The 10,193-nt window shown below is 44.2% G+C and overlaps 1 protein-coding gene across 6 annotated transcripts in view; it reads left to right on the forward strand.

Annotated features, from left to right (window-relative positions):
- LOC131883244 (uncharacterized) overlaps positions 1–10,193 on the forward strand; it is a 74,966-nt gene that overhangs the window by 63,450 nt on the left and 1,323 nt on the right. For 3 of the 6 annotated variants that reach the window (XR_009373600.1, XM_059230678.1, XM_059230673.1), the window contains 7 exons: positions 591–729; positions 8,245–8,475; positions 8,603–8,966; positions 9,082–9,278; positions 9,356–9,446; positions 9,592–9,774; positions 9,918–10,019. Coding sequence is in view for 5 of the 6 variants with exons in the window: in XM_059230678.1 (XP_059086661.1) it covers positions 591–729; positions 8,245–8,475; positions 8,603–8,966; positions 9,082–9,278; positions 9,356–9,446; positions 9,592–9,774; positions 9,918–10,019 (1,307 nt within the window). In the remaining variant the exon portion in view is untranslated. The remainder of the gene's footprint in view (positions 1–590; positions 730–8,244; positions 8,476–8,602; positions 8,967–9,081; positions 9,279–9,355; positions 9,447–9,591; positions 9,775–9,917; positions 10,020–10,193) is intronic. The other 3 variants (XM_059230674.1, XM_059230675.1, XM_059230677.1) reach the window with 3 other exon arrangements.

Consider the following 10,193-nt stretch of genomic DNA (forward strand, 5'->3'; position numbering starts at 1 on the left):
CAGTTTTCCTTGTGTGAATTCTAGTGCGCTTCATGCTTGGACGGAATGAAAACCAAATGTTGTTGTTATGACGATGCTGATGTTCAAAATTGAGAGTAGATTCACGAGACCGTGAAATCCTCATTTTCACACTGACTGGGATCAATTTAGGATTTTTCAGAATTCGGCACCTCTACTGACATTGCATGTCTTTGGGGAGTTGACAGCTCCATCAGTCTCACCGAAGACGCTTGAAAACGAGCAATTTTGACTTGACCTGGATTTTTCTATTATCAGTTCCTCGCGAACCGTAATTGAAGCTAGATGTATGAGTACTGTAGCCGTGTGAAAGGTCATATGAAGACATTAAAGTCAAATTGCAAACTTGAACTCACGACAATTATCTCCGTGGAAAAGGTCCCAGAGAGGCATTAGAAAAGTCAAAAGGGTGCTTAATCCGATGATTCGCCTGAGTTCGTTTGCCCAAGACTCAAGTCAAATCCAACAATATTGGTCGTGGGCAAACAAAGTTTAACACCTTTATAGAGCCTTGCCCCTCTCGCCAATGGAGTCCTCGTCCATTTAATGGCTTTGTTTGTATTTGCTTTCAGTTGCGGTCCAACGACGAACGGAGAAATGGTCTCCCGGCGCAAGATACTTTCCCGATCCAGGGACGACCTCAATCTGGATGTCCCCGCTGAACATCCCGAAGAGGAGGATGTCTGGTATCAAAAAGAAAAACTGTTCAAGGTAAGGAGTCAGTAGGCGTGACACGAGGCAGATCGACACTCAGTGCCAAGTGTCGCATCACCCGGTCGTAAACATTTTATCCAAGCATCTCTGAGGAGAGGCACGCGTCAATAAGAGCATACAGAAGTTTAATTAACTCGGTTTGATCCTATACTAGAGTGGAGTGGAGGGGAGTCGGAATCAGCGATGATCTGGTCTGATAATAGGCTAATTATGTATAGCACACTGATTTCGAACAAAGGCCTTAGGTGGTGGGATTTATTGAGTGAGTTAATCACCCTTTGAGGAGCTCGTCATTATTTGCAAAGTTGGAAGGTCTACGTAATCATGATCATGTGGCGGCTCCAAATCCTGGCTTCTATTTTAGAATTGATGGTTGACCACCATTCTAAAATTAATGGCTGACCACCATTCTAATGTTGATGGTTGATCAATGTGCTCTTTTGAGATTGGGGTAAAAATTCCAATTTCAACCACCAACTAACCAGTTGTTTAAAATGCTCAATGCTCATCGTCAACTTGATGGTTGCCTCACGTGTCGTCATTTTCGAGTGATGTGAAAAATATGCTGGTCCTCAATGAAATGCCTTCTATCCATTTCAAATGGTAGTCCTGACATTTGTCTCGTGTTCAAAGCTACTTGGCTAGACAGGCGCTCTGATTTGAATTACGTGATTGCCTTTATCAAACATTACCCTGGAGGGTCCCATTGTTTTGGGCGGTCGCAAATTTTGTACCTTACCTGCTTCCATTTTACTCCGTGAGTGATCATAATAACAAAGGAGTCCATCAGTGAAAGATGAACTTGAAAGATCTTGACAAGTTTTTCGACTGTCAATGAGGGCATTCATAGGAGTTATGAGTCTTCTTCATTCCTTATTACAACTACTCAGCCAGAACTTTTACCGTAGCTGATGTGGGTGGAGAAAGAATGAGAGAAAATCAATTTCAAGCCCGAAGGCACTTGTAAACAAGTAAACCAGCTGAGAGTTGGTAGTTGGGACCGCCTTCACCGGCTGCTGATGTTGTTGTTGTCAGTGTCGCTCGTTGACGACAATCTTCAATGGCGCTGGCTTCTCAGGGACGAGGGATTAGCTTCCTAATGGCAAATTCAGCTTCTGATGGTTTTCAGACTCGGTGGGGCTAATGACGTTTCGGGGGAAGAATGTCAACAAATCAGACCCTTAAGACGGTTTTTTAATGTGGCCGCAGCATTCAAACTACCGACGCTAATGGTTGTCAATCGGCAAGAAGGAAGAACAAACCTTCTGTAGTGGTACATAGAGCCTGAATTATGTTGAGCTCATTTCCCTGATCTCATCTAAAGTTGGCACTCCGGGCGACGGGTCTCGGATGAACACTCTAATTCATGGACCTGCTACCACAGCCATGAGCCACACCTTGCCTCGAACCCGTTGAGTTCTGAGCCGAGTCTCTAGCCCCAAAAGAAGCTTTTTTTCTGCTGATTCATGGCGCTCTTAATTCAATACATGAACATTTCAGAGGTTTCCGAGAACTCGTCTATATTCATCATGATTGAAGATATGCGAGACAGATATTCTTCACTAAGACGGATCGATACAATCAGAGCTATAGTATGCTCCTCACTGGTTCATTGACCACCAGATTGAGGTTAGTCATTTTATCTGTGGTGCAGAAATTGTTTACCTCTCCCGCATTCCCGGATGACAAGTTGAACAATCGCCATATAATCATCACTTGAAAAGCTTTTGAGCACACTACGAAAGGGAAATTTCTCTTCCTTGACTTTACCATCGTTGTGCCATTGGCATTGTACTCGCCCAAGCGGATGGCTCATTGCTTTTGCCACGAACATTATTTCCAGCACCTCCTCCACGGGGAATCGTGATGCTCGTTTCCATTGACTTATCCCATTAAGGCCGTTCATGAGCGAGACCAGGCTGGCAGCATTCACTACGAAGTTCTAACCCCTCGTCATGGTGTGCGGAAATTAAAGAGGCCAATTCCATTGGAAGGTCTCGTCTTCAGCTTGGAGAAGATTACCGTTCTTGATTTGCGGAATGTGGTTAACTTAGAATTGACCCTGAAGTCCAAGAATTGATGCCACCGACGTTTCGCTCATGGTAATTACGACCCTAATGGATCGAGCCCACGGGGTCTCATTAAGGTCCGTGCTTGACAGATTTCAAGGCACGTTTGGGAGAAATTTCTCGTGGCATCACATACCCGATCAACATACAATGTGTAGGCCCGTGTTTTGATTCAGATATGCATATTTCCCCTTCACACAGACTATTGTTGATGTTGAGGTTACTTCTCATAACAAAACGGTGAAGTGGTCACCATTCTCCCAACCAAGTGGTAACCTTGAAACCAACTGTGGCAAGTGTTAAAACATGGAGATAACACATGGATGGATGGATGGTATTTCGTGTCTGGCCACACTTTGGAGCAACAGTTTACCGGATAGGATTGACTCCCATACACTTCAGACACTTGAACTGTTGTGTGGCTGGGGGTTTCAACTGTCCTGATGGAGCGAAGTAGGGAGGAGGAGGAGAGAGGGGGGGGGCTTTTTGAAACAGATGAAATTCAGACCTGGCCAATCAGGAAGATAATACGGAAGCGAATCTCCTCCTTCTCATCGGGCTACGTCCAATTCTTGAGAACAGGAGCAACAGGCATGGCAATTAAACTTCAAGGAGGGATTATTGGAAAATGGTTTTTTAATCATCGCCAATTCACTTTTCTCAAGGTACGGCACGCTGATCCGGGGACATTGCGGGTAATGACATTTTCAATTCCTGCAACCATTATAAATATCCAACCAACCCTTGGGCAATTCGCTAGTATCTATCCGTCTCCCCATTTAGGCCCTCCTTGCTTGAGCCCATTTCTGTTGGATTTTGTTCCTCCGCTCTCAACGGGTTGTTTTGACGTGAGGGCCTAAAAAGGGCGAAAAGAAGTGCTCCCTAAGGCATCCATCTAGCATGGATCCCCTCAAGGATGAATGCATAGACATTTCCAGCAATGTCATGTCATAGAGTGGCAAAAACATTGTCGGCATCTACTCTTTATAGTTGAAATCAGGAGGGTTCCCGACCAAATGGATCTTTGGAGTCTTATATTTTTTCTTCAATCGACCTAACGGCACCACCACAAGTCCACCACAATTCATGCCCGGTTAATCCATGAACAAACGTCGATTAGGGCTTTCAACCTCCTCTCGGAACGAATTCAAAAAGTTCTAAATGCACCATTATTACAAAATTAGAGTCATTATCCGACTTGATTTGAGAAATACAGAAAAACGAGGCTTGAAATCGCTAAATATAAGGATTCTGACAAATTATAACATAATCAAAACTCCCTCTCTGCCCGATGAGAAACTTTCCGTTATTTTTCCAACTTACTTCACCTCTACCACACGTGATTGTCTCCGATCCTCGAATTCCAACGCCAACACAAATTTGCAGTTCATGTTCAAAACTGGTCTGTATGTTAACGTTATTGCGTCGCTGACCAATGTACAATATCACCATCAGCAGGCTTGAAATCAGGGAGTAGCACGGACTCCTCGTTGAGTCATGGAGTCAATCCCAGTACGTACACTGGTGGATGCGAGGACTGGAAGTTCTGGTTGCACACCTCTGGTGGACAGGGTGTGTCCAGTCCTACCAAGAGCGAAACATTCTTTCCCTGGGATTGAGAGCAAGACTTGAAGACGACTTTTTACCGTCCATTATTACCATCCAAAGGATCCTAAGCCACACAATCACGCATAGATGTGGGTTCGAGGATCTAGATGTGAGATTATTAACCTTACTGAGATTTGCTAAACTGTCCTTGAAAGGATTTTGTCCACGGAAATTGCCCTGAGCAATTGGCGATGTGAACAGATGCGAAATTGTATATTGGGCATTTCCCACACCTTTCATAAATGGCATTCCTGGGACGCAATCGAGTGTTGCCGGTATGGCAGCTAGCCTTGGCTTTTTTAGGCCTCCTCTTCCTATATGTTATTTGGATCCTTCGGATGAACACAGCAGAACCATCTAAAAACCTCCATTGCACACTGAAATGTCATATGACAAATATGAGGCTTAGTAGTAGCCTTTAATGTTGCTTTGGGAATGGAATCCTCATTTCTCAAGGTTAACCAGAGTCTTTTGCCGTTTGGCCCATGACTTGGTTGTGGTCCGATAGTTCGGCGGCTTTGGGTTGATTGGTCATAAACTGTCACTACCTATTTAGAGCAGGTCCATTCTTGGAATTTTGATTGATACAAGAACCATGCATACAGCGTTTGCCTTGGAAACCAGTTTGTCTTGGACACCGCCCTGTTGCTCATGCATATTTTTGACTAGCGCGTTATTCTCTCAAATCATTCCAGACGACTTTGTCTGACGGCTTGGGTTGCCATCCCCAAGTTTTGGGTGTCCGAACCCAACAGATAATTTAAAACTTGCTCCAGGGGGTGTTGCAAAGTCATCAAGTTAGTTTTCCTTATGGATACAACACAGAAAGTGACCTTGACGTAAGTTTAAGGTGGAATGATCTCTGTGATACGTGTTTACGTGGTCAGCTGGTCTAATGATGTCATCTCATTAAAGCAACACTTCATTAACGGGCACCAAATATCAATGACAGTTGGGTTGTGCTTGGTCAAACAGGTTCAGTTCTATCTTGATGAGAAGATTTAGTTCGAAAATGACTGTCACTTGAGTATTTGGTACATTCTAATAACTTTGAAAATATTGTCAGCTTGGAGGTTCCTTGCAACAAAGAGCGCCAGAAGTTGAATTACTTCCATTACCGCAGCCCCAAAGTTGATTTATGAACATTTTGAGCAATAGACCCAATCAAGATTTGGGATCTTAAGCATCGACTAAAGGCACTTGGGCATGATTTAATTCGTCGTGGCACTCCTCAGGCTTTTCAGATATGTCAAAAACCACTCCATAGAGCGTCATCCTCTGAAATTCCAAAGCTCTCTTCGATCCCCAAAAGCAAGTTCAATGATTGGAGTTTAAGCAAAAGAGTCCTTTTGGCACTCAAATGGAACTGGATTAGTGAACAAGTCGTCCAATAAGCGGGTTGCCCACTCTAATTGGGGATTGCGTCTCCATATAGCTTGACAGTCTTTCAGCTTCCAAAAATAAACCTGAATTAACGCACACGAACCGTTTTTGCATGAGCTCTGATTGGTTTTTCACATCAAAACCTGTTCACATCCAAGGGTGTGGCTAAAGGAGGGCAGAAGAACAAAGGAACACCCTCTTTCAGGCGTCTTTTCAGGTCACAAAAATAGCCTAAATGCCAGGGCTGAAATTTCGTTACAGCCAAGGACGAGACAAGATTTGTCGTGTTTTCGAGTCCTCAATTAACAATCAACATCAGGGTTGCCATGATCAATCTAAAATAAACGAGATACAACGAATGCTCATGAATTATACGTGAAGAGCAAAATTAGAATTTAAAACCAAAAGTTTATGTTGTGTGTTCACTATTATCCACGCAGTGGATGCTTTACCAGCAAAAGAGAGCCGACCAAAAATTGTCCCTCTCTTTGCCGAAATGGAGTAATAATACCTTGGCTTTGGCGCAACTTCATTCCCACTCACAATTGTTTCTGCCAATCGCAATGAGTGAGTCGCGTGCAATCCAAATCAAACCCCTATGATTGATCAAGGTCACCTTGAACTAACTAAAGCCCCAACCGATTGGTTGGAAGCGATCTTTATTGGCACCCATCGACTCAAGCATTGGGATCCATTAGTCAAGAAGCCAGTGATGATGCCCCGGACCACGCCTGATGAAATATTATGAATCCAACTTTGAACAGTCATCCACAGATCAAAAAGTATGCATTCTAATGTGCTCTTTGAGTGAGGTCGATCTGAAGCATCAAAGAATGAAAATCATGTCGGACAAAATTTGGACCACTCAAAAAGTTATCCTATTGGCCACGACTCACCTCCCCAATATTCAAAGAACCTAACCAAATGACCTTGTCTGTCATTTCCCCCAGGAGAGCATTCAATGAGTATCCCCCAGTGGTCAAACATTGTCTTCCCATGAATGCACTTACTCACGACTTGGAAGAGTGAGGATTCGTCCGGATTAGTTTTGGCACCCATACATAAGAATCATGTACTATACTCTATGAGGCAGCGGAGATAAAAGCCGGCCGATTGCTTGGCTAGCTGCAACAGATCTTAATAGGGCCTCAGATGCAACCATCTTGTAAATGCGAGTGAATTGTGGCGTCGTGGATTCGAAAACATCGTGCCACTCCAAACCCATGACTGGATTCATATGCTTTGGTATGCTAAGACTTGTTGGTGGCATCGACCACCCGCATTGCTTACAAAGTTTAGACTGTTTGAATACAATGGCAGTGCCAACCAATGATCAAGGACCTTTTCACAACACATTCTATCTCCGTCATACAAACACATAACAAAAATGCGATCATTTTGGGCCAATATCTTGTTGCTCTCGAGCCCACGATCCAACAGGTATATTGCTAGATTTTGAGACAATTGACTCAAAAAAACGAAGGGAGTGCTCGTTCATTAAAAACCATGACAGGAGTTACCCAACGGTATGGAATCTTTTCACTCTCCGGGCATCAAAGGTATCAATCTGAAGTTCTAATCCCGACCTGAACACGAGGGACTGCTTGAATTGGGTTACTGTCCATAATAGCTGGACGAGCTCTTTGCACTTGCTTTAGCCTGAAGCCGAGCCAATACTTGGTGTATGATATTCCTTGTTATTTCGAAACCTTCGGATGTCAAAGGGGTAACTTTTACTACCTGCACTCATTGGCCGAGTTGATCGAGAGAACCATTGAACCTGGGACCAAGGTCTGATCAATCGACTCATGGACGAGCTTTGGTGCCGGTTTGTTAGCTTATTTCTGTCAACCTAAGGTGTTTGATGATTGCTTTTAGGTTTGCCACCAAATGCAAGAACGGGATAATATGAATTAGGATGGTTAGGAATCGTTATGATATCAGATGTCGAGATAAGAATTAAGTTTTCGGCCAAGTTTCTCAAGGTTTAGATTTCCAGCGAGATCTTTTATTGGCGAAGCACGATTGAATCTGGCTTCACATGAGGAAGCCTTGGTAGCCTATTTTGTAGCTTGAATTGAATCTAAGTTTGCATGCATGTGTATGTAGGAGCGTAGAGGCCTCGTAAGCACACACATTGTGCATGGCGAGATGGCAATTTTTTTTTAGCGGTGAAATGCTTCTTTTTGAAACATCCGCTAAATAAGGCATGAAGTTGCAATTTGTCGGGAAGTCAAAGGCAGAGAATCACTTTTAATACAAGCAGATCCAACCCCTAAGAGATTTATCAAGGTTATGTTCAGGAAAAGTCTCTTCCGTGTCAAGGAGGTTGCTTGGGAGTGCAACCGCTTTTCTACAAAGCTTCGAATGATGGATCTTTTCTTTTCGTTTCTTTTCGCTTTAGCACGAGATCCATGGTCTTAAATGATTTTTTTTCGTCGTCAATTTTTAGGATCATATTCAAGAGGTCTTGAACAAATGGGAATCCATTGATGATGAGATTTGGGCCAAAATCATTGTCTTGGAGCGGAACCGCAGGGTGGCCAAAGCCTACGCACGTGCTCCTGTTCTCACAGTCAACGGATCGGACGACGGTTTTGATGGGTTTCGCATCGGACTCTCCGGGTTTGAGAATCCAATGCGAGACCCGAAAACCGATGAAGTCAAACGACATATTGGGCAGGTACAGTGCGCAAATCATGTTCACTAAGCGTTTTGAAATTGATGTAGTACCGTGTATTTGTTTCATACTGCCCTGATGCCTATCTATGCCATGTGGGTAAAAATGCGCAAATGTTCCCCAATTCCAGGGCTGTAAGATCAAAATGGACGACTCTGGGAATATTCTAATCAAGCGCATTGCCAAATCCAATGTCTACATCAAGTCCACTCTGAACACGCCAGAGGACACTGCGATTGCCAATGACATCCTGAAACTACCCAATGGTGGACTAGAGGCCGAGAAGCCAGTCAAATTGTTTGATATGAAAAAATTCCAACAGAATGTTAGCAGAGAGCTGAAGCGTGGCTATCCAGATCGACGCAAACTTGAATGCCAGTGCATCAGCGCTGTGGCCTTTGTCAAGAATGAGGCAGACATCCTCGAGGCTCCTTGTTGGATCATGCTCATCAATGTCGTGGCCATGGATATGCTCAAGTCTAAAATGCCACCAGGTAGGAGGGTCTTGAACAAGTAACACAAACCGGCCAATAACAACGACTCTTGGCAGTGTTTGTTTTACTCTCTACATTTTTGTTTTTCGTCACGACCAAAATTTTGTCTCATTAGTTAAAAATCCCCGTCCCGCAATAGACATCCGGAATCGACCGCGCATTCCTATCCCGGATGAAGACCCCTACAGCATTGCGGGCAGTGGATCGTCTGGGTCTTCGGGCAACGGAAACAGAGAACGCTCCAGAGATAAGCCGCCAAAACTTCCACCCAGGGACAATAACGCAATATACGGAACCACAGGGATGCCCAGGGTGCGCAATTGTGTATTCCGCCCCCGGTTAGAGGCAGGAAACTTAATTTGTGTTTTTTTGTTGTTCTTTCGTTTTAGCCTGACTATGAACACATGGTGGATGAACACCGATTCCGTCAACAGCTCGAGGCCAGAAACAAGGCCCCGAAGAAGGGTGAGAAGAGATCTGGTACGTTGCACCTAAGAGCACCATCTTAGTCTACCTTTATCACTTTGCACTGGGCACGTAGATTGCTTCTTGAATTCTTCTGATCAGTAGTGAATTTCATCGATACGATGAATCCAGTTCAAATCTTGTCTTTCTCCTCTTCCAGATGATCCTTATTATTGTGGTCTCCGTGCTCGGATTCCCAATTTTGCCAAGACCAAGGCCCAGCGGGATAAGGAGGCTGCCAATTCAATCTATGCAAGGCTTCCAACCCATGCCCAGCCCCAAGCTCATCCGGGTTATGGTCACATCGGAATGTATGGTCCAGCCAGAGGCTTCTTAGATAACGGTAAATCTCACACAACTTCTCTCTCTTTCTATCCCAATACGGCACTTGTGGCACCCAACGTTGTTGTGTATGTGGACCTTCAATTGCATGCTCTAGATAATCAATCACTTTTGTTTGCACAGTATTCCCCCTCACTATTTCAGTTCCCCCAACTTCCAACAACATGAATAATGGCTATTCATTTAGAAATAGGCCTTTTGAGCGCAATCCAACCACTTGGGTGCCCAAGGCACCCATGCGAAATGGTAAGTTCAAGTTTTCCGCTCAAATCACCCTCCCTGCAAAAAGAGACAACAAACCAGACATCGACCTGACATGCTGACATGCGACGGGAGTTGCGATCTTCATTTATTCGACCTTTGACCTCCTGCGTGCCGCCACGACCTTGCACAAATCACCTTGCACCAAAAATTGATTTG

Source organism: Tigriopus californicus, chromosome 7 (assembly GCF_007210705.1).
Source record: "Tigriopus californicus strain San Diego chromosome 7, Tcal_SD_v2.1, whole genome shotgun sequence".
In the NCBI taxonomy this organism is placed as follows: Eukaryota; Metazoa; Arthropoda; class Copepoda; order Harpacticoida; family Harpacticidae; genus Tigriopus; species Tigriopus californicus.